Consider the following 25,161-nt stretch of genomic DNA (forward strand, 5'->3'; position numbering starts at 1 on the left):
CATTCTCTAGTCTAATATGCTGTCCAAGGCTTTGCTGTTTCAGCTGCACTGTACAAGAGGATCCAGTGTATTACTGTGATTATTAATGTGGCTGGGAGAAGGAATTGTGCTATGGGTTGGAACTAAAGCAGCTAATGAGCATGAAAAGTAAACACCGAGTTTGAAAATCCTGAGCCTGGATGCCATATACACCATTTTTTAAAAGTTGGCCAAATCACTTGTGTCCTCATTTTTACTGGCTGCAAAACTTGGTGTCTGTCTTTAGTGACCATGCCAGGCCTCAGTTGGGACTTCCTTCTTTGGTGACTGTTCATTTGCCTTGTGCCAAGTGTGGTTTTTCCTTTTGATTTTGGAAGGTTATGAGACTCAAACTCCCTGACCTAACAACGCAAAACAAATGGGCAGGTATTTTCCACTAATTAGTTTTGTGTTGTTTCCCTGAGGATTTTGTTCATATTTTAAAAACTCACTGGGTGGATTCCAAAACCATCACGTTCTATGCTATGACATAAATAGCCACTGCAATCCATCAATGGTGTATAAAAATCTATTGGTGTCTTGTGTAATGGTTGGTTGGGGGACAAATCTGTTAGAACTTGTTACCATTTTATACAGTGACAGAATGAGTTGCCAGGAAAGACAAAGAATACCCTCAGTGGCATCTGGAACAGTGGGATTGATGTCTAATGAGGGTTTACCTTTCTCCACCGAGTTGTCAGAGGACTCCAGCATCAACAAGCAGCATGCAGAGGAGGTGGGCTGTTTAACTTCATGAAGGCATTTTCATGATTCTCTGTTGTGTGAGTGTAACAAATACTTAATATGAGAATTAGATTCATTTATCCAAGTTTTTTCAAAGAAAAGAAAATCCTGCACTTGGAAATAGTGTCAAGGTCTTCATGGAAAAATGACTGTCTTGTAAACGGGGTGAGAGAAAACCATTGTGTGTCATGGTGAAACAGAGTTTGCTGTCAAAATGGGATAAGCGTCAAAATGCAGTGACAACATTAGATTTTCTCTCATGTATTTGTAGTAAGCAGCATTCGGGCTACAGTGTCATCAGCACTGAGTCCATGCTGTCTTTTGACCATTATGCTAGGTTTCAGAAATGTATCTGCTTGGATTAAATATAATTTTGGCCTTTTTTGTGAAATAAATCAACTTTTGGTTTATTGAACAAAGCTTGAACCATTCATACAATGTATAGAGAAAGGTAGATATATAAACATTCCCACACCTTTTAAATTCACACTCAAACAGCTTGGTGCACCTTCTGGAAGAGTTTTCATGAGCTTCAAAAAGGAGTTGTTTCTTTCTAAATATGCTTAAAGGCCCTGGGCCTTTACTTCTGTAAAGGACGATGCAGCCTTGCTCTCATATCTAGGACTACTGGAATAATGCAGACCAGTTGTGTTGATCTATATAGACTCTTCCAACTACCTTCATGTACCACAATACATTGTACTTGTGTCTTCCATGTGTAACCAAATGGGAACTCGCTCCGAGTGAATGGTGGGACAGTATTGTAGCATAACTGAGAGTATAAACTGGTTCAGAGATGACCACTAAGAATCCCACTGATGTCTGACTAGGAAACCGTTGCTTCCATTCCTTATCTTTTTACAAGGACTTGTGTCAGCCACTGAAAGTCTATTTGAGAGTTCGACCTTTCTCCAAAGCAGAGCTTGAAAACAATGAAAAGCAGGTTAGTGATCAAACACTGTTAATTTTCTTGGGGTTCAGAAGTGATAGCTTTGAAAAAGAAACTCTGTCTACCTGTTTTGTCTCTGAAGTGCTGATGTATGTTTTCCATTGCACTTCTGCAGCCACCGCAAGTATTAATTTTACTTTTATTTTAATGTTTCTCTGCAATAAAAACAAGTTTAAAAAGTGGTTTATATAACAAAGGAATAAAGCGGTAATTCCCTATCTAAAAGCAGGCATGAAGGAGGTGCCTGCAGATGGCCATTGGGAAGGATGGTATGCTGGGACACAGTTGGTCTCCTTCTCTGAATTAGAAGAGAGCCACCATGTTTCTTTGTCCAGTTTGAGTATGGGATATCCCTTCATAAGAACATAAGAACAGCCCCACTGGATCAGGCCATAGGCCCATCTAGTCCAGCTTCTTGTATCTCACAGCGGCTCACCAAATGCCCCAGGGAGCACACCAGATAACAAGAGACCTCATCCTGGTGCCCTCCCCTGCATCTGGCATTCTGACATAACCCATTTCTAAAATCAGGAGGTTGCGCATACACATCATGGCTTGTACCCCATAATGGATTTTTCCTCCAGAAACTTGTCCAATCCCCTTTTAAAGGCATCCAGGCTAGACGCCAGCACCACATCCTGTGGCAAGGAGTTCCACAGACTGACCACACGCTGAGTAAAGAAATATTTTCTTTTGTCTGTTCTAACTCTCCCAACACTCAATTTTAGTGGATGTCCCCTGGTTCTGGTGTTATGTGAGAGTGTAAAGAGCATCTCCCTATCCAGTCTGTCCATCCCCTGCATAATTTTGTATGTCTCAATCATGTCCCCCCTCAGGCGTCTCTTTTCTAGGCTGAAGAGGCCCAAATACCACAGCCTTTCCTCTTAAGGAAGGTGCCCCAGCCCCGTAATCATCTTAGTCGCTCTCTTTTGCACCTTTTCCATTTCCACTATGTCTTTTTTGAGATGCGGCGACCAGAACTGGACACAATACTCCAGGTGTGGCCTTACCATAGATTTGTACAACGGCATTATAATATTAGCCGTTTTGTTCTCAAGAAAGACTGGATACTACAAATACAACTGGATATGAGAAGAATGACAAGACTGGAGATGGGGGGGGGCAGTTGATGAAGAAACACAGAAGCTCAAACCCAAAACATGAAAGGCAATGGAAATGTGGTGTTCTGAGTAATCTTTACAACAGTATGCTACTGTGAAATAAATGCTTTTTAAACTGAGTCTTGAAATGTAATTTGCACCCCAGGAGCAACCCAAATAGGAGAAAATGAGTGATTGCCACATTGCGTATATAATGGGACTATATAGAAGAGACTGCTTAGAACATTATGGTTTGAAGGCTGATTGACTGAGAATGCTTTAGGACACTTTTATTAAGAATAACTTCTGTGCTATTCAGGACTGTTTAATTATAGAAGATCAAGAGACAGTCACTCTTCAGGCACCTAAAGAATCCACTGCGATGAAGAACAGTGAAAAGGGCATTGGGCAATCTGTGCATCAGTTCACCTTCACTCAGGTAAAGTTTCTTATGTTTCAGTTAAAAATAGTGCCTTGGGGCATTAGTCATGTCTCTCTATGAAGATTGCAAGCCCTGTGCTTCATAATCCCCTCCCCAATACTTACAGAGACTGTATGAGACTAAGGGCATAACCCTAACCAGGTCTACTCAGAAGTAAGTCCTATTTTGTTCAGTGGGGCCTACTCTCAGGAAAGTGTGTTAGGATTGCAGCCTAAATGGCTTACAAACTAAAAGCTATACTCAGGGAAAGGTAACTGTTTCCTGGACAGTGTCTGTGGTTTCATAGCATCTGCCTAGAGGTTTTGATGCAGCCTGATCCCCGGCATTACTCAGAAGTAGGCTTACTGAGTTAAATCTTACATATGTGTGATTAAATTTTATCGGATTCTCAAGTGTACAACTACGTTGAGTGCAAACTGCTTTTCTGTACAGTGCAATTAAATTCTTATTGACGATCAATAGTATCATTGGAAGGAGCAGCTTGCATGCATGGTGTTCATCACTGGAGTGCAACAATGATCTGAAGACCTGGTTGACCATTGTGTGATGAGGTGCCACCCCAGCAAGGCAACCCAGTTATTCAATATTGCTATAAAACTAACATGGTGGTTTCATAGGTTTTTGGACCCGACACTACACAAAGTGAATTCTTTGATGGCACAATGAAGGAGATTGTGACAGCTTGCATTGATGGAGTGAATGGACTTGTGTTTACCTATGGTGTTACAAATGCAGGCAAAAGTTTCACTGTTCAAGGTATATCATCTTCTTTCATGGGAGAAAAATGGTACTGAAAGCTCTCACAGCTGTGCCATATAATACAAAATACTTCATTGTCTTTGCAGGTTGTCCAAAAGATGGTGGGATCCTGCCTCGTTCTCTTGACATGATCTTTAACCACATCAGAGGAAGACAGTATTCAAAGATGAACATAAAGCCCTGCTTTGGCAAGCTCACAAAGAAGCTAAATGACATGCAGGTTAAACAAGAAGAACTTGTAAAGGCAGCACTTCTTGCTTCTTTAAAAGAGGTGAACTACTCTGTATACATGAACATAAAATACTGCTCACTCAAGCCATGCTGTTACTATAAAACTGTCATTCAGATTCCTCATCGTGTTTCCCTTGTAATGAGGAGGTTGGGGGTACAAAGAGCACTGCAATTTTACATGCTTAAGAACATAAGAACAGCCCCACTGGATCAGGCCATAGGCCCATCTAGTCCAGCTTCCTGTATCTCACAGCGGCCCACCAAATGCCCCAGGGAGCACACCAGATAACAAGAGACCTCATCCTGGTGCTCTCCCCTACATCTGGCATTCTGACTTAACCCATTCCTAAAAACAGGAGGTTGCGCATACACATCATGGCTTGTACCCCATAATGGATTTTTCCTCCAGAAACTTGTCCAATCCCCTTTTAAAGGCGTCTAGGCTAGACGCCAGCACCACATCCTGTGGCAAGGAGTTCCACAGACCGACCACGCGCTGAGTAAAGAAATATTTTCTTTTGTCTGTCCTAACCCGCCCAACACTCAATTTTAGTGGATGTCCCCTGGTTCTGGTATTATGTGAGAGTGTAAAGAGCATCTCCCTATCCACTCTGTCCATCCCCTGCATAATTTTGTATGTCTCAATCATGTCCCCCCTCAAGCGTCTCTTTTCTAGGCTGAAGAGGCCCAAACGCCTTAGCCTTTCCTCATAAGGAAGGTGCCCCAGCCCCGTAATCATCTTAGTCGCTCTCTTTTGCACCTTTTCCATTTCCACTATGTCTTTTTTGAGATGCGGCGACCAGAACTGGACACAATACTCCAGGTGTGGCCTTACCATCGATTTGTACAATGGCATTATAATACTAACCGTTTTGTTCTCAATACCCTTCCTAATGATCCCAAGCATAGAATTGGCCTTCTTCACTGCCGCCGCACATTGGGTCGACACCTTCATCGACCTGTCCACCACCACCCCAAGATCTCTCTCCCGATCTGTCACAGACAGCTCAGAACCCATCAGCCTATATCTAAAGTTTTGATTTTTTGCCCCAATGTGCATGACTTTACACTTACTGACATTGAAGCGCATCTGCCATTTTGCTGCCCATTCTGCCAGTCTGGAGAGATCCTTCTGGAGTTCCTCACAATCACTTCTGGTCTTTACCACTCGGAAAAGTTTGGTGTCGTCTGCAAACTTAGCCACTTCACTGCTCAACCCTGTCTCCAGGTCATTTATGAAGAGGTTGAAAAGCACCGGTCCCAGGACAGATCCTTGGGGCACACCGCTTTTCACCTCTCTCCATTGTGAAAATTGCCCATTGACACCCACTCTCTGCTTCCTGGCCTCCAACCAGTTCTCAATCCACGAGAGGACCTGTCCTCTAATTCCCTGACTGTGGAGTTTTTTCAGTAGCCTTTGGTGAGGGACCGTGTCAAACGCCTTCTGAAAGTCCAGATATATAATGTCCACGGGTTCTCCCGCATCCACATGCCTGTTGACCTTTTCAAAGAATTCTATAAGGTTTGTGAGGCAAGACTTACCCTTACAGAAGCCATGCTGACTCTCCCTCAGCAAGGCCTGTTCGTCTATGTGTTTTGAGATCCTATCTTTGATGAGGCATTCCACCATCTTACCCGGTATGGATGTTAGGCTGACCGGCCTATAGTTTCCCGGGTCCCCCCTCTTTCCCTTTTTAAAAATAGGCGTGACATTTGCTATCCTCCAATCTTCTGGCACCGTGGCCGTTTTGAGGGACAAGTTGCATACCTTAGTCAAGAGATCTGCAACTTCATTCTTCAATTCCTTAATAACCCTTGGGTGTACGCCATCAGGGCCCGGTGACTTATTGATCTTTAATTTATCAATGAGGTCTGAAACATCTTCTCTTTTAACCTCTATCTGACTTAACTCCTCGGTTAGGAGGGGCCGTTCGGGCAGCGGTATCTGCCCAAGGTCTTCAGCCGTGAAGACAGATGCAAAGAACTCATTTAATTTCTCTGCCATCTCTAAGTCTCCTTTTATCTCCCCTTTCCCTCCCTCACCATCCAGAGGGCCAACCGCTTCTCTGGCGGGTTCAGAAGACTTCAAGCTTCTGCAGCAGCCTCACAGTTGACAGAGCAAACCACTTCCACAACCAGGATGGGGCTTCCTAAGGAGCTTGCAAGAGTTAGCATGGGGGATGTTCAAGAACATCCTCCAACTGGGGGCTCTTTCTCAAATATTAGACTGGTTGGAAAGAGTTTTTGACAGGCCTATCAGCAATTAGTCTGTCATTCTTTTGGTTGATCACTGAAGAGAGTAGCTTTTCAGGGGTTTGTTACCCTTGAAACCCACAAAGGCAGTTGTGAGGTTCATTACCCAGAGTGCTAAATCCCACTCTGGAGTTCTACATGCCTAGAGGCACTCACTCCCTCTCCCGCCAAAGCTGGTCTGCCACCATCCAGGGATCGCGTTACACCTTCATGACTGCTGGGTGGCAGCTGTCCCAGCTGGTGATGGGTTCCCCCAGTGAACTCACCAGTGCCAGCTGGAAACCATAATCCATCCAGGCCCTCTGCCATCCGTCAGGTTTCCAGGCCAGGCTAATTTTTGGGGTGCAAAAAGCTTCAAGCCGCACATTGGAGCACCAAAATCTGTTGCCCTTGAACCCACAAAGTCAGCTTGAGGTTCATTACCTGGAGTGCTACATCCCAATTTAACACTAGGGATGTTAGGGAAAGTATAGCAGAAAACAGCTTGTTTATTGCTGGTACCAAAGCAAGACAGCAAGGAGGCCAGTTGCCTCAGATCATGCGCAAGTGTAGCTAGACCCAGTTAGCTTTTTATACTCATTTCAACTCATAGGCATGGCTAGCAGAGCTAAGAGAACAAGGGTCCAGTAACTTTCCACTTTCACTGCCCAGTCCCCCACCCATTGGCCTATCCCTCCAGCCTTTGCCATCATGAGCTGGAATATACTGGAGAGGTAAAAGAGACCACAGACACTTGGACGTAGGTTGCCCTTGCTCTGAGTTATTGTTGCTGCAGACTCTTGAGGTCCCACTACCTCTAGGACACTGAGTGAGGGGTGGCTTGCAGCTTCTTGCTAACAAGACCTTTACTGCCAGAAGCAAGAGTCAGAGCTGATGTTAAAATGGTGTTCCTTTGGCTAGCATTTAGTGCGAGCTCTTGGCTCACAGCCTCAGGTTGCTATAAATTCTCCTCTTCTGTGTTAATGAGTGTGCTTTTGTTACCTGAACCACAGTTTTGTAGTCTTAACATCAGCTTCACAGTGCTAAGCCAGCAAGCTCCTAGCAGTTTAATTGATGGATAGATCAGCCAACTATAAACTTCTATTAATTTGAAGCTGAGGCTAAGATTAGAAAGTAACCCCCTTGCCTTGTGGAAGCTATTTTAGCTCTGGCATGTTTCTGTTACAGGGGGTGGAAAAGGCAAATATTAAAGATCTAACACTGATTGGTAGCTTTCAAACTGGATATGCTAAACACTTCAGTATTAAGTACTGTACATTTTTGGATGAACTGAAAGAAGTGTGAGACATCCTACAAATGCAGCAAAAGCTAACTGATTACAAGCTAGCCAAGCTTAATAGAAAACTTTTACAACTCATACAAACTAGAAATATAAATACAGCTACATTGTCATAGCTTAATAACTGTAAAAATATCACTAACTTATAACTCCTTTTGCATTTATCAAGGAAACGGAAAATACTCTGGATGTATCGGACACAACTTCAAGTAGCTGTCCCTTGCAACATCCTGCTTTGGACCTATTGGGTAACTGCTGCATGTTCAGTTCAAACAAAGTACTTGCTTGAATAGTGTAAAACCATTGCTATATAATGGTTTGCTAATTATATAAATGCAGAATTGTTTTCTGAAATGGGGATAAAGTTAATGCAAAACATGTGCTTTACTCCAATATCTTGTGTCAGTGACATCACTAGGGGAGTGCAAGCTACACCAGGTGGTTATCTGGGGGGAGGTGACACCACTACTAGCCAAAATTTTTAAAATCTTGGTATTTTGGAATAATACCATCACTTTATATATCAGTTGATGTGTAATTTCACACAGAATGCAATGAAACAAACCATGTTGAAATATATTCTATCAAAAGTTATACCCAAAAAACCAGCAGATATAGGGTGATGGTGCATCACCTTGCCCACTGGCCAGGAAAGTGCCCTGCCCACTGCATAGGAGGAGGTCCATCATGGGGGTGACACACTGGTCTCCCATACCAGGTGATGCAAACCCTAGTGACACCACTGTCTCCTGTGCCCCCTGAAAATCTGTCCATGAAAGTCCCTGACTCTCAGAAGCAGATTGTAAGGAGGCACACAAGACTGCAAACAGTGAAAACCACCTCTCTTGATGATGGAATGTCTTCTGTTTGTGCAAGTCATTGTTGGGATCCAATACAAAAGCCATACATGTGAACAACATTAACTAAAATACCAAGACTGCTCACCTCCTTCTATTGATTTTAAACTTAAAATAGGTATTTGAATTGCATCCTCTTTTTAAAAATTTTTTCCCCTTCTCTTGAACTTTTGGTTCAGACCAGAAGTATGAGTTACTAGATTCTGAGGTATCCAGCAATAATCAGAGAACACTATCTTCTGTATGGATTTCCTTCTTTGAAATCTACAATGAATACATCTATGACTTGCTAGATCTACTGCCAACATCAAAAAATCCAAAACGCAAAGTTCTAAGGATCTGGGAAGATCAAGGAGGAAACTCATACATTAAAGGTAACAATACCATTTTAGGAGCAATAGTTGTGTTAGCCTGAAATCCTACACAATATACTTTTCTGGGAATAAGCCCCACTGAATACAATGAGACTTAAAATCCCTGAGTTGACACGACTAGGATTGTACTGTTGGAGCAAAAACAAAGTTTAATCAGTCTATTTCAGCATAAGTGTTTGTGTGCTACAGTCCACTTCAGATAGTCATGAATGCATATGCTGAAATAAATTGGTTAGTCTTTAAGCTAACATATTGTTGCTATCACTCGTTGTCTAGAATCGGATCCAGGGTCCATACAGTTTAATTTTGTCCTGGACAATAGCCAGGTTCAGATGCATGAGGGAGCTCTTGACAGCAGAGGGCACTAGTAAATGCACCGCTCCATGTTCTCTTTCAACATCTAAGATGGTTAGAGGCTAAATATCTGTTGCCATTTTTGAGGGGGTATAGAGACTTCAAATATACATTGGGGATTGGTTTTTTTAAATCAGTATTTCAGCTGACTTTTTAACTGAAGTCCAGCTGGTTGGTCCAGCTATCCTAATCCTTAAGATTCTTATTATGTGGTAGTTGTTACCCTGATGAAAGATAACGGCAACATACAAAAGTATCAAAATGATACCTCCAAACATAAATCATTCATTTTGATAAATAATATGAGCCCCAAGAGTAACAGATCTTAAATCCTTGCTTCATGAAAGGTTAATCTATTTTGAAATTAAGTTATTTTGAACTAAAATATCTTTACAACAAAAGAGAAAAAACCACATGGGTTCTTTAAGTATTGAAATGCTTTTATTTGTACCAAATAAATATGTAATCTTCAGCATTTGTTCAAGTTTTCCATTATCCTCCCTCACCCCCTCCCAAAACCTGCAATTTGGAACAATCTTAATATGGGGAGGAATCAAGCAAACTCAATGTGACTTACAGCTCAATCCAAAGTAAATCTCTGTATGGAAAAGTAGCTGCACTGGTGCAGGCTACACTGCATCTCATGGGAGATTTTGGAGGTCACCTTGCAGTAGGGGGGCATTTGTCCCCTGGTCCCTGGGCAAGGCCCAGCAGCCGCAATGGGTTAACTTGCTCGGGCCTGAACCACTGATATCACTGGTGCGAGTCTGTGTTAATCCATGCAGGTGGATCAGGACCTGAAGGGGGGTCAGGATACACTGCATGCTGGCACTCCTGATCCACCATCCCCCCACCCCTGCACTATACTTACTTGCTCTGTCAGGTCTTCTGGCATCCACCAGCACCAGCAGGGAGGCCCTGGCCTTCCTGTCTGCACATCTGCGCCTACACCATGCTTTTGCAACAACGTATGCCAGCAGAATGTGTGCTCTGCCTATGCAAGCCCTTGTCAGGATTGGGCTGCCAGGCTTTCTATGTGCTAGTCAGGATTTCAGCTCTCATCCAGGACTTCTGGGAAGGATGGCTGTTATATAAACTACTATGGATAATTCCTGATTCCAAATATTGCCCTTGCAATATAATACAATGTGTTTCAATTTACTTGCTGTTTAGTACTATTTTCTGACTTCTTAGTAAGCACAAAATTTTAAAAAATTAACTTTCTAAAATATACTGTACTCCCTCCCCTTCTCTAGACTTAAAGTGGATCAACACAAAGACCACAGATGAGGCTTGCAAAATACTTAAAATAGGAAACAAGAACAGAAGCTTGGCATGCACTAGGATGAATCAGCAATCAAGCAGAAGGTTTGCGGCCTCTAATTATAGATAGGTCCTTCCTCGTTGAAGCTAATGGCAGTAAAGCCACAGTCCAGATAATGCTGCATTCAGTGGAGTCTTTTCCAACTAGTAGCTCTTGTGCCACTTGAATTACTTGAAACAGTTTGTTAAAAAAAAAAAAAAACAGTGCTCAGGGGATGCTCCAGAATGAGATTCTTTGGGGCTTGGAGGGCTCCAGGATTATGGGAAGATCAACTATCTTTCTCTCTCTCCTCCTCCAGTCCTTCACCATGCAGGATGCTGGCCCAAGACTTCCTGATGCCTGGGACAGCATGTCAGATGTTGCTCCTCCTTACTTACCTGATGATGTACCTACCTCTGTTCCTCCTCCTCTCCAATCTTTTCATTCAGTGCCTTCTTCCCCTCTGCATTTCCCTTTCCTTTTTATTCTCTCCTTCCTTTTTAATCCAGAGAATAGAAGGAGAAGGAGCAGCAATGGAGGCATGTAGGCAGAAAAGAGCAAACCTCTCCCTCCCTCCCTCCCTCCCACACACACACACACACACACACACACACACCCCTTTTCTTCATGGGTGGGCTGATCCTGGGATAGGATACCTAAAGTACTGTATATAGAACATAACACAAAATAACTAAGTATGCACTCGTGTAACTAGGCTGGGGAGTAAATCCCATGGAAATAAATTGAATTTCCTTTAGGAAAAAAAATGCACAGGATTATGCTGTAAATCATAACACATGCTTCATTTTTGTTGTATGTGTTTGTTTTTTTCTAGTCACAGTATATTTTCTATTAGACTGCTCAGCTTGAGTAATGAACCTGTACCACGCATCCTTGGAGTCTCTGAGTAAGTATCTTCTCACTTCTGCTAAATGTATACTGGAATGTGTGTGTCTTTGTAGCAGAGTTCTAGCAAAATAGCCTGAAAACAACATTATATTAAATTGTGGTAAAATGTTAAACGCAAGCATTCTACTACAGAGTTTCAAGCTAAGACCAATGGCACAGATACAGTAAATTTATAGGCACAACTGGGTCCTCTTTTAGCCTTGCTGGTACTAAGAAAAGTGATGGAATGCAAAATATTTCATTAGAAATATATGTGGACACATTCCACAGATAACATTTGATTTTTTTCTGCACTTAATATGTGTAGAGCTGTCTTCTCTGTTAAGGTGAATAGGGGAGCTCTATAGGCATTGCAATACTCACAAAAAAGTGGATGGGAGCGGCTATGTGTTGAATATTCAGCTTTTTCTTTTGCTCTTAATGGCAAAGTTCAGTGCAACCCATATGAACCTACCTGCTCGCTCATTGGACTCTCCATTTTATGTTCACCACCATCTGAAGTGTGATGAGTGACCACATGAGGCAGAGGCTTTTTTGTTCGTGACACCTAGGCTTTGGAATTCCCTCCTACATAAGACCTACCAATCTCCTTCACTTCCTGGTGTAATATGTTATTGCTGTGTATATGTGTCATTGATTGTGCTCTTCATGAATTTTGCCTTCAGTGTTCTACTTTGTCTCCCACTTCAGTGTTTTTTATTTTTATGTGGTGTTTCTTTTTACAAATGAGCAGTTTGTAAACAATCCCTTACCTCCCTCCCTAGGGATATGTACAGTATTGGCAATGCGGTATATACGTATAATAAAATTAACAGGCTAAAAAGCAGCATGCAATTTCTATGTCATTAGTCCAACTTGTCTTTCCAAAAGTTAAAAATAATTAGTGGGTCACTTTGGCAGAGAGTTTTTCATCTGTAAAGTTTTTATTATACAGTATAAAAATAAAATTATATTCAATTGGTGATGGTGGTGTTTTACCACCATATGGTAAAACATAGGGTATTGGAAAAGAGACAGGATATAAATGTCTTGCAGTCCAATCTTAAGCTGTGTTAGCGCAATGGGGCCAAATGGCCTATGTTGCATCCAGTGCAGCTCAGGAGGTGGCTGAAGGTCTCCTTGAGGTAAGGAGATTTATTTCTCCTTACCCTAACAGTCCCTATAGAGCTTCTTAGATCCACACCAGCTACTTTGCTAGCGAAAATAGGGAAGCCCGGTGTAATGCTGGGCGGGCTGGGAGGGGATTAGGATACAGTGGTGTCCAAGAAGGATACCTATGGTGGTAAAACACCATCAGTCCATCCTCTGCTCTACCCTCCCTCCCCCTGCCAACAAGCACTCCACTCACCTCCAAAATGCCCTCCTGCCCCCTGCATGAAGTGCTGGTGAGCCGCACTGCTGGCTTACAAGTATCTGAAGGCATGCATTATGGCACATTTGTGACTGGGTAGCTGCACCAGCTCATGTCCAAGTTAAGATTGTGTTAAATATAAGAAGCTTCATCAGCCTCTTAAATTTAAGATGGATCCTAAATTTAGCATCCTCTAGGGCCTCTTCAGCCTAGAAAAAAGACGCCTGAGTGGGGACATGATTGAGACATACAAAATTATGCAGGGGATGGACAGACTGGATAGGGAGATGCTCTTTACACTCTCACATGACACCAGAACCAGGGGACATCCACTGAAATTGAGTGTTGGGAGAGTTAGAACAGACAAAAGAAAATATTTCTTTACTCAGCGTGTGGTTGGTCTGTGGAACTCTTTGCCACAGGATGTGGCCAGGATGTGGCCTGGATGCCTTTAAAAGGGGATTGGACAAGTTTCTGGAGGAAAAATCCATTATGGGTTACAAGCCATGATGTGTATGTGCACCTCCTGTTTTTAGAAATGGGCTATGTCAGAATGCCAATGCAAGGGAGGGCACCAGGATGCAGGTCTGCTCCCTGGGGCATTTGGTGGGCCACTGTGAGATACAGGAAGCTGGACTAGATGGGCCTATGGCCTGATCCAGTGGGGCTGTTCTTATGTTCTTATCTGCTGATCAGTCTTTGGCTTTGTGTAGACTGAAATCAGTAACTTTGCAATGTGTATTTTTAACTATATGTCTGAAAACAACTGACCTAGACTGTACCAACCTGTCTAAAGTAAGAATTTTTAAGTTTATTCATTTTTTGCAGACTCTCTTTATGTGACCTGGCTGGATCAGAACGATGCAATAAAACACACAGCTTTGGAGACAGACTTAAAGAGGCTGGCAATATTAATAATTCTCTTCTTATTCTTGGAAAATGTATTGCAGCTCTGAAACAAAATCAAAATCCCAAGTAAGTGTTAAAAATGAATCTCGGAACATGTTCTGCTTTCCAACCTCCATTTTTCCAGAAGTTCAGGGACTGTGTTATAGGGATGAGTTATCTTCGAATAAGAGTGTGCCTGTCTTACAGACATAACTGGTCCAGAAAGGTAGACCTGGTTTAGTAGGCTTTTATGTTCATTTTATTTGTCCGAAGTGCCCTCTCCCATCCATCAAGGAATTATGTTCAAATTTGGGTCCCTTCCCTCCAAGGAGCTCTAAATGCCAGACATGTCATTCTCTCAACCTTTTTAAAAACAAAACAATTAACCGCTGGTGTTTTGTTTTTTTAATCAGAAGAGACTGGCCTATGTGATCCAACTACATCTGAAGTGTTTATTAGCTGTACTTTCTGAATACACAACCCATTAATGTTCTTAAAGTCTAAATTGGTGCAGTTGCGTCCTGCAGTTGCCATCCATCCAGGATTGACTTGAATGGCTCCAGGAATCAGCATTTATCTCCAGGAGATTATTGAAAGCGATCCTAGAGTTTGCTATTGTGTAAAAATTGTACGAAGAGTGAGGAGGTACATCAATATGAATAACTTAAGAGTTGACTACACTGTTCTGCACTGAGGTCCTGGAGGATTGTACTCTGAATTGTATTTGTGTTGTTGCCTCACAACAATCCCTAATACGGAGACTGTTTTATTGTACACTACTTGTACTGAGCTTTGAGAGTAAAGATGTTTATTATAGATAATGAGCATCTATAATGAGCACTAAACGGACTCCACATTTGGGGATATGTGAAGCAACACAAAGAAGCACATGTCTCTTCAGTGCTCAAATTTTTAGATAAAGTCATGAGTGTGATAATGCAAGAAGTGACTGTTTATCATTTGCTAGAAGACAAATGCTTTTGAGAAATACATTACAGAGGGAAGTGTCAGTGAAGGGCATTTGTTTGGCATACTAAAGCATCCATGCGCATAAGAAAACTGTACATGTGTATTGTCCACATGAACTACTACCACTGTTGTAGTGATGTACACTATGAGCAAAAGACATTAGCCCCAGCAACGTCACCAGTGACCACTGAGCATGTGGACTGGTGATGTCATTCTTTGGATACAGGCTTTTACTTTGCCATTTGTCTTAAATTCAGTATTGGATTAAATTTGAACACATAAGACTTTGTGAGCAGAACTGTGGTTATTACCAGCAGTTTGGTAACAAGAAATGCTTTATCTTGTGGAGATAATAGAATAGCGCATGACTGAATACAGACTTCCTTTTGCTTCCTACCCACATCTTACAATTAATAGTCATTCTGTTTTTCTCTCCGAGATTAAGGCCAGCATACATTCCCTTCAGAGAAAGTAAACTGACCCGCTTATTTCAACCATTCTTTTGTGGGAAAGGTAAAGCATGTATGATTGTCAACATTAACCAATGTGCCTCGACATATGATGAGACGTTGCATGTAATGAAATTTGCTGCTATAGCTAAGCAAGTAAGTGTGATTCTTCCATAACATTAAAAACAACAACTGTATTTTGCACCTTGCAACACAGCTCCAAGGATTCACCATAGTCAACCACTACTATGTCTATGGGAAGCTCTTATTTTATGTACCAGTTCCTTCTGATTGAGTTGCCTCTATGACTTGCAGCCAAAAAGCCCCATGCTGTTTTCCTAATAGACAGGTCTGGATTATTCATTTGATTTGACCAGATCTATTGATGTAGTTTTTTGGAAGTAGTTTATGATGTATGAACTTGCAATAAATGTGCAAGATTTATATGAAAGCATCTAGAATACAATCTTAGGACAGGATAATTATGTAGATGTGTGACGTTGTTAGTTCTTCTGATAAGAATTTTTGACTTCCTGTTCCTTTGAAACCATTTTCATTAGAATAACAAAGTCCCTTGCTAATGCTAACTTTATGATATGGGTTAAAACTCATGTCCCAATCTGCTGGAGTTCAGTGACGTTTCCCTGATGTTTCCTATACCAATGAGTATTCTGAACTTTATGCAACTCTGAAAGTATTTTTTCCTAGATTAAAGTCATATATTTGTATTTATGTCACAGTTAAATCTTATATTTGAATAAGAAAGCATTTTTTTAATGTTGCTAAACTTCTTTTTGGAAAAGTAGTAGTCTCTGACTTATTTCTGCATAAGGCAGTACTCTGCTCAGCTTGCAAGGTACAAAGGAAGCTGTTTTGCAGATGGCAAAAATAGATCTGATGCTACAGCATGAATAGAGTTAATTCCGGATACTAAAGAGAAATCATAACATTAAGCTGACATGACAGCAGTAGCCTTCTCTCTTTTAGATGTAGATCTGCTTCAATCTTGTGTAGATGGGCAGGGGTTTTTCACATATTGCTTTTGCTCTAAAAATTGGGCTTTCACCAGTTTTGCATGATTTGGCTGTTCCTACCTTTAAAGAGCCATGTCTGCTACAGCAGTGTTTCTCAAAGTGTGGATTGAGACCCACTGGGTGGATCCCCATTCTTTTCAATGCGTATTTTATTTTTAATATATCAGACTTTATGCTACCTTGGTATGCAATTGCATTGGGGGAAATGTTATAGATCTGTACTTTTTACAGGCTATTCTGTATATGATTTTAACAAATCATAGTCAATGGGGCTTACTCCCTGGTAAGTGTAGATAGGATGGCAGGCAACCTTTGGGATGTTTGGGGAATTTTTTTAAAAAACAGATCAGCAACCACTTGAGAGGGTGAGGAGAGTTCTTCACCTAATTAATTTGATTTGATTTTGTTGTATTGGGGTGTTAAAATTTTTTCCCTTCTTGATGATGTCACTTCTGGCCATGATATCACTTCTGGCGGGTCCCAACAGATTGTCATTCTAAAAAGTGGCTCTTGGTGCTAAAATGTTTGAGAACCACTGTGCTACAGTCATGTCTGGTTCCTGCCCAAGGCTGAAATCCTTGAATGCAAGTCTTATTGAATATAATAGAAGCTTGCTCCTGAGTAAATATGTGCAGCTAATATACATACACCTTGGCTACTGCTTATGAACAAGCATATGGTGATGAATACGGTAAAACATGGTTGTGGACTCTCTTTTCCAGATTATTCAAACCTTTCAACCACCAACCTTTGATTATTTTTCTCAAAGACATATTGAGAAGGAAGATAAGCTTACAGTGCACTTTGATGCTACTGAGAAACTTGCTGAGGATCCTGATATCTCCTCTGAAGAAGAGGAAATCGATATTACAATTTTGAACCATGAGGTAACTATAAAACTCCTTTAAAGCACAACTATTTCCTTGGTATCTGTAATTTCAGGCCAGTCTGCTATAGTCATACAGGCAAAGTCATAAATCTGAAGAACACCCAGACCTTGTGGATATATGCAGTGTGCATGTTAATGTACTGCGTTCTCTGCCCTTCTCAACTCTTTTGGAGCTCCAACCAAGCCCCTTTGTGTTGCTGTCACATTTTTTTTTTCAGGAACTATTGGCAGCTAAGAATTGGACCTAAGATTCATAGTTGCCAAGACCTGCTGAAGGACGAGTTCTCATGTCCTTGTACCAGCATGTGTACCTTGCAGTGTTCTCTCTGTTAAACCTGTGTTCAAGTGACTGCTATTTAAAAAGCAATTAGCAGACTTTCTTAAGACTTTGGGAATTAATGGAACTTAGCCATTATAAACTTTGTGCATGAACTGAATAGAAAAGACAACTCCTATGACATGTCATGGGTAGTTCAATCCTACCCAAAACCCTGCATGGCAGTGCAATGGTGCCAGTGTGACCACACTGCATCCCAAAGGAGAGTTTTGGCTGTTGGAGGTCTCCTCAGGATAAGGAGACCTTAGGATAAGGAGTTTTGATGTACATAAAGTTTCAGTACAGGAAGAAGAAAAAACCCATGTATGTACTTGAATTTCACAATTTTTAAAATGAATAATGGGCTTCCCATTTGGCATTAAGTGGCTGCTAAACAGCATCCATGTGAAATGTGTTCATTTCAGATACAGCTTTTTAGTTGTGTGTGTGTGTGTGTGTGTGTGTGTGTGTGTGTGTGTGTGTGTGTGTGAGAGAGAGAGAGAGAGAGAGAGAGAGAGAGAGAGAGAGGTGCTTTAAAAACGTTACAGTAATGATCCCAAAATGGAGAGCAGCACAAACTCTCTTCTGTTCTTGCTCTCTTCCCCAGAGTTGCCTGGGGTGGGCTGGAACAGGAGCATGCAAGTTAGCCACACACACCATGTTCGTGCATTACAGACAGGTGTAAAAAGTGTGGATAGCATGTTAGCATGGAGATACAGCTAGAGAGAATGTTGTCTCTTAGCCACCAGCTGGAAGAACACCAGTTCTTGGTTTGATTCATGATGATGTTGCAACAAAACTATTGTAGGATCTCTTGAAAACTACTGAGATCCTAAAGGAACAGCTGGTTGCAGAAAGACAAAGCAGGCTACTTCTTGAGGTGCAGATACGTAAAGAGATGGCCGAAGCAATGTTTCAGCAATTGATGGAAACGGAAGAAGCCTGGAGGTAAGCCAGAGGGCCTTGTAGGACAAGGCACAAATGGGCCCGCATGCATATTGCTTCAGGAATGAACTAATGATGATGAATTGTCAATTATTAAGTGAGACATCTGTTCATGGATTGGACCCAGGCTACAGAGCTGGGCAGGTCATTGATCTGCTGTGATCTTTATTTTGTGTTGCATCCCAAACTACTGGCCTTCCTCCATATCTGTGGGGAATCTGTTGCAGCCCCCTCCCATGGGTTCAGAAACCTTGGATATGGGGGAACTCTTTCTCCACATGCCCTCTGCACCCCTAACGCCCATTAACTTTGTTTAGGTTCTTAGTGCTGGTGCCAAGAGAATGTTTTTTTCTTTACTGAACACTACAAGTAGGGGGTGTTTGGGAATGGTTTTATTATTTTTTTCATGGATTTTGTGATTTGAAAAAAATGAAAATGGCAGGAAGCGGTGTTATGTGTTTTTTGTTTCAGGTTCTCATTTTTATTTTGAACTCTTTAAAACTATACTAGGAAAGTGACGTACTAAGTGACATTTCAGCAGATGCAGATGCAGTGTTATTTCTAACTGGGAAAGTAATCTATTTTAATTTCTGGAAAATATCTTAAACACCAAAATGCGATATTTTATGTGTTTTTAACAACATACACACAAACACCCCTTTAGCTATAAGCATGCAAGCTTATAGCAGGGCAGGCAGGCAGGCAGCCTGAACACTTGAAGAGACTAATCAGACAATAACAGGAAGCAGTTAATGTCCTGCATGGTGTGTCAGGAAGAGAGGATAGTCCTTGCCCCGAGGGGATCACATGAAGTGGCCTCCAGTGGCTGTGCTGTGCCTTTTGCTGCCCACTGAGCCATTTTCTTAAGCATTTCCTTCTACTGTAGCTTTCAGGATAGATGCATGCAGGGACTCTTGAAGGTATCACTAGTTACTTTTAATAGTAAAAGTCTTATAGTCACTGTCTGACAGCTTTGACTGTCAGTATCTTTTTTGAGGCTTCTAATATGAAAGTCTACATGTAGGCTTCATGCTAATTCAGATATGGAAGCTTCTTCTGTATAGTTTTAGGAAGTGGATGGTGTGCAGTGTAATCCTATGTATGGTTTGGGTTAACTCTCGCTGCTAATCTTGTCCAGCAAGCGCTTGGAAGACATGAAAGAGAGTTATGAAGATAAAGTGGAGAGTAAATTTGAAATGTACAAGGAAGCAATAAAGAAACATGCATATATGTGCGCAATGGAACAAATTGAAGAGCACTATGTTTCCATAGAAGAGTTCATGGCAGAACAAGCAAAATTGGAGGTGTGTCTTGCTGTAAAGCTGCTTTGCTTGTCCACTGCAAATACTAGCAATTCCAGTAATTTTTAAAAAATGCAAAGTTAGTAATGGAAGCTCTGACAATAGGAAATGGGAGCTTACCTTGAATGCAGTCATGGATTTGTTGGAAAACTTGTGTTGTAAGAATACTCTTATAACTATCTTCGGTGTATATTGTCCACCTACATGAACTGAACTGTGCCATGAAACCTTGAGAGACTTCTGAGTTTAACAGAACAAAAAGTATAGATAAATATTGTTTAGAAGCACCATGTGGTACACAAGTAGAATTTTTCATTCTACAGTACTTAATTTTTGCTAAGGAAATAATATGGTTTAAAGAAAATTGAACTATTGGCAGCCTAGTTAACCTGGTGTGCAGTTTAGTCCTTGCTTTGTCTGAAGTTTTTTTTTTTAGTGCAGGAGGGAAGGAATAGCTAAAATTGTTAACTACTTTTGAAGTGGCTTTCAAAATGACTTGGTGTAATTAAAGATTACACCACTGTGTACAAAAGATGACCAAACACTCATAGCTTATCTCATTACTCAGGAAAGGGAGATGGAGATACTGCAATTGAAGCAACAACTTGGAGAGCAGAATGCCTTGCCTTCTGGAGGTCTGAATTCAAAACTTACTGAAGGTGAAATTAATCCGGGTAAGAACTCTTCTCTGGAATGTGGAACTAGTTTTCAGTTCATGAAAGTGGTACTGTATAAATATTCGCAACCTTGTCTGTTGCACACAGATGTTAAAGATAAGGTGGTGAGGAGAGCGTCAGATCCTTTGCAGAGACAGTGTGAAGAGAAAGATGAGGTGAGGTTTTATTCTCTCCCCCCCCCCCCGTGTTCTGCCACTTCCAGCTTTTTTCATTTAATTTCCCACTCTGTCCCGTGCTACTTGCTCGGAATTTGCCATTGTGAGGGACAGTGGTGTAGCTAATGCTTGTGTAGCCCGGTGCCAAGCTCAAAATGTTGCCCTAGAAGTGACATCACACCCATGCTTTTTAAATGTGAAAACTGGGAGGTACCCACCTCATCCCCCCCAGCAGCTCACCACCCACTTGCTCGGCTGCCTCCCCCCATTCAGTGGCATCGATAAGGCATCTGTCTGCAACCTGGGATCAAAGACGATTTTGTAGACCCCCAAATGACAAAATCAAATTTATATAAGTAAATAAATAAAAAGTTATTGGTTCCATGCTGTATCATAACAACATCTCATTGTCACTCAGAACAATCAGTCTCATAGGTTAGTTTGGAGTTAAGCAAATCCACTTTTTGTTCCACAAGGCAGTTGTGTTTTCATTTTCTGGTTAATTGGCCACAACTTTTGGTAGAATACAGATATTCTGATAGAATACAGATATATTTGCATTCTGCATTAAATTACCTTTCCAATGATATATAACATGATGGTATTATTCATACATACCAAGATTTTCACAATTTTGGTCACTATTATCAAGTTGTTGCCCTCCTAAAGCATGATGCCTGGTTCAAGTGCTACCCCCTGCACCCCCTTAGCTATGCCACTGGTGTGGGGTGGATCTTCTTGGAAGGACAAATATTCAGAAGTGGCATTTTGAAATTTAACATGGCTACCTAGTCTAACCCATAATCATGTAAATGAATAATGAAGTTGGGTGATGCATGCTCAGTCAGTTTTGTAGTCATACTAGGACATTTAAAAATAGTGGTCTCTGTATAGTTGAGAAACTCCCTGTTTTATACAGGTTTTTTTAGGAGAGAGGAAAGGAAAACAAGATTTTCTCTGCTCTCTAGACTTCCTCTCCTCCATTTACATAGCAATAAATCAGGTTTAGAGTAAGCAGCCAACTCCAAACCCAATGCACTAGCATACTATATAGCACAGGAAGGTGGACAAGCAAAGAAGGTATGCTTTTCTCAGTGATGTAGCTAGGGTATTGGACACCCATGTAGGCCACTCGAAGTGAAAGATAGACCTGGCCTCTGCCTCATGATCCCCCCCCCCCCCGGTGAAGGTCAGGTCTACCCTTGGCTTTGAGAGGCTGATAGACTTGACTTCCACCAGGGAATCTCATGGTGGAGGCCACATCTATCCTTCGCTTCGAGCAGACACTCAAAGCAGAGAGTAGGGCTGGTCTCCGCCTTGAGGTTCACCGGCTGCTCAGTGACATATTTGACACCCAGAGTGGACTGTTTCCCTGCCCCACCCTTGCTACGCTACTGATTTTTCCCTTCTTTTGAAACTTTTTCTATTCTCTCTCTGCCTGGCTGAACACCATTATGAGGCTCTTATTCCAGATCGTCTGGAAGCATTCCTTAGGAAAACTAAATATGCACTCCCACACTAATGGGAGCTAATGTGTCACATCTTGTGGCTTCTGCACCATCTCTTCCCAAATCCTAAGAGACAACTGAATTGTAGTGTGTTGAAGGTTTCAGTTAATGATGTTGATGCAGTGTCATTCTCTTTTTCATACTTATACACATTTAATTGTAGTAATAATTTTGTTTTGCAGTTAATAAAATCATTGAAATTCAAAATACAGAAATTAAATGAGATGTTGCAAGATAGCAGTGAAGTTTGCAGAAAAACAGTAGAAGATAATAATAGACTGAAGCAGATGGTAAAACTTAAGGTTGGTCATGCCTATAAAACCTGTATTTAACATTATCTGTAACTCTTGCTTGACTGTCTTGTGCTTCCGTTTGTGACTGGACTTACCTGTATTATCATGCATGACTTGAAATTGACACTGTATTAAGTTTCAGATTGATAGAATAAGATATACGTAGAAAACCATGCCTTGTACTCTTGATTGTATGCAAATCGGCTCTGTTTTTTTTTTAAATCACAAATTAAAAAGTCAAATCCCTGATTTTTTTTTTTTTAAACATGGGATTTCATATGCAGCCCTCATATTTGTAGAAATTTATTGGTGTGGTATTCAAACCAGTATTTTCCTTCATATTGAAATAAGTACCATCTTGATTAGGAACTGGTAATTTCAAGATAGTCTTCCATTGTGCTCTTGTTTTCAGTTTCTTGTGTTTAGCTTAGGACGCTTGGCTTCTGAAGAGGTCAGAGAAATAGGTTAAGTAAATGCCACAAATAGTGATACCTTTTTAATGCATCTTTTGATGTTTTCATAGGAACAAGAAGTTGAAGGTCTTCAAAACTGGGCTGGACGTGTCCACGAGCTTGAAGCCACAGTGTCTCTTCTCCAACAAGAACTAAATGACAGTAAAAAGCTCCTGAACACAGAAGATCTTAAGCTTCGGAAGTCCAAGAAAGGCTTCTTTGCAAATTTGAAATATACCGTAGCAGATATTCCTAAAGCTCCTAGAGGCGAAGACCCAGAAAAGGCTGAGTCTCCTACAGCTTCACAAAAATTGACTTCAGGACCATGTAAAGTAAAACGAGGTAGACCTTTTTAGATGCCTTGCTGAACTACTGTAAACTGTTGGTTTACTACTGTGGAAAACTGAAGTCAAAAGCAACATGTAGATGGTCTAAATAGCTCTGTAATTTGCAGGAGAATAATTTGATGCTGTTTCTTTAGCAAAGTAATGTCTCCATGGATTATTCTTGTTTTGGAAACACTTGGATTGCCCCAAAGGGATGTTTCACTCTGTAGTTCCAGAGGATGTCTACGTCAAGAATGCCAGATCACACTTTAATGCACTTTCACCTAAATTTTTGTCTTGAATTAGACTTCAGAACTCTTTACTCTAAGAAATGCAGCTAATTTTCAGATCTTAATATTTGTATCTTCAAAACTGTTGCAGAAGGGTGTAGAGAAAAGCTGCTGAATTGGGTATGCTGGTTTTTCCTTGCATGAAGAATTTGGATGTAAATATCTGAAAGAACCATTTACGTACTTGCTAATAAAATTTTCCAGTACTTGATTATGTAAAGTCCTGTGGAACAGATTATACAGAACTCTTCATTTTCAGACTCAGTGGATGGGGTTGTCTTGCTCAGTGGTAATGGCAAGCACAAGTCCCTGGCATCTTCAGGGACTTGTGGGGTTTGGAAAGACCCCTGGGAAAGACCCCTGTCTGAAACAGTGGTGAGCAGCTGCCACTTGGTGTAGATCAGTGGTTTTCAAATCGTGGACTACTGTGTCCTGGAAAAGCCATCTCCACATGGCTTAGTTCTTTCTGTTCTGCGCTGTAGCCTCTGTCTACAGAGGACCCGACGAAGGATTCTGTCTACAGTCTTTCCCTAGCCTCATGCTCAGTCTTCTCTTGCTCCAGCCACCTCTGTGCCCTGATTTCCCATGCCCACTGATCCTGCTACTTAAGGAGCTTGAAAACCTATGCAGCATGAGGTCTGGGCTAAACACCAGCCCCAAGGCGCAATACTCACTCCACAAGAAGCAGCCTGCAACAAAATGTGGTGGCATCCAACCAGACTCTTACATCAGTGCTCTAGTTGCTTTTATTTGGACATGTTAGGTCAGGGGGTCCTAGGCACCCTGTTTTCTTTTCATTTTGTCCAGGTTTTTCCCTTCTTCCCAAACTGTCCCTTGCTTTTTCCTCCCCTCTGGGTCAAATCAGATGATACTTTCAAGCCCAAAACCTGCCCCTGCATTAAATGACATGGCACACATGATACCTGCTTCTCCCCCTTTTCCCAAATCAGGATTCTAGCAGCATGTGTAAGGGATGGGTTGGCATGAATCTTTCATGATCTTCCCCTGCTCCAGTTTTTAACTTCCTTCCACATTATGCTGAGGCCATGCCCCATTTGAACTTCTTACCCAATGATGTGCCAGCCTCTGCTGCTTGCATTCTCCAGTGTGCTAGCTTAGCATTCTCTTCCCCTCTACATTTCCTCTTCCAAAGCATGAATCCCTGCCCCACAACTCAAGTGAAAAATGTGTCCTACCAGGGGAGCTTTTCCATCCTTCATCTATTGACCATCAGTTCCTTTAGAGATGAGCAAAGGAGCCCGCTCCCACCACCAATGCAAAAGTAAAACATTAACCCTTTTCTGCCTCCTGGCTGGAACATCCCTGCTGCTCACCCGGTCTGAATGATGGCCCCCCCCATAAGGTTTCTCATGCTGAGAAAACAGCAAGCAAGCACACCCAGACAGACTCGAGTGTGCATGTGTGGGGACTGAATGCATTTAGATGCCTCCCTGTTCGCTGTAGGTACTCCCATTTTCACCAAGAACCTATTGGCACCAACTCGTGAGTTCAGCATAATAGGAATACATGCCAACTATGATGATGTTTTAGTGTAAAAAAATATTCTTTGATATATACAGCAAGCCACATAAGCCCCGAGCTAGTAAATGATTGGTTGTTGTAAGATATAGTATGGCCATGCAAGGACATGCTGCAGGTGCAAAACTGTCCCTGCTCACTATTTTTAAACTTATTTTTTAGGGGAACTTTCTGAAGGAAGGGGATATACATTCCCCATCCCTGTTA

The 25,161-nt window shown here is 41.5% G+C and overlaps 1 protein-coding gene across 1 annotated transcript; it reads left to right on the forward strand.

Moving 5' to 3' along the window:
* The first annotated feature begins 622 nt into the window (after positions 1-622).
* On the forward strand, positions 623-23,155 carry LOC136648298 (kinesin-like protein KIF20A). Its single transcript, XM_066624411.1, has 18 exons — positions 623-658; positions 1,628-1,705; positions 3,131-3,250; positions 3,871-4,009; positions 4,099-4,283; positions 7,945-8,023; positions 8,812-9,006; positions 10,617-10,728; positions 11,499-11,570; positions 13,752-13,898; positions 15,220-15,385; positions 16,986-17,150; positions 18,277-18,416; positions 19,552-19,717; positions 20,283-20,388; positions 20,479-20,546; positions 22,237-22,356; positions 22,871-23,155. The coding sequence occupies exons 1-18, from the start codon at positions 623-625 to the stop codon at positions 23,153-23,155; spliced, it is 2,379 nt and encodes a 792-aa protein (XP_066480508.1).
* The last annotated feature ends 2,006 nt before the right edge of the window (positions 23,156-25,161 follow it).

Source organism: Tiliqua scincoides, chromosome 4, assembly GCF_035046505.1.
Source record: "Tiliqua scincoides isolate rTilSci1 chromosome 4, rTilSci1.hap2, whole genome shotgun sequence".
In the NCBI taxonomy this organism is placed as follows: Eukaryota; Metazoa; Chordata; class Lepidosauria; order Squamata; family Scincidae; genus Tiliqua; species Tiliqua scincoides.

Excerpts from the sequence above, each read along its gene's own strand:
- LOC136648298 (XM_066624411.1), top strand. The coding sequence starts at position 623 with ATGAGTTGCCAGGAAAGACAAAGAATACCCTCAGTG. Across the intron at positions 13,899-15,219 it reads AAACAAAATCAAAATCCCAA|ATTAAGGCCAGCATACATTC; the intron begins GTAAGTGTTAAA and ends TTTCTCTCCGAG. Across the intron at positions 17,151-18,276 it reads TTACAATTTTGAACCATGAG|GATCTCTTGAAAACTACTGA; the intron begins GTAACTATAAAA and ends AAACTATTGTAG.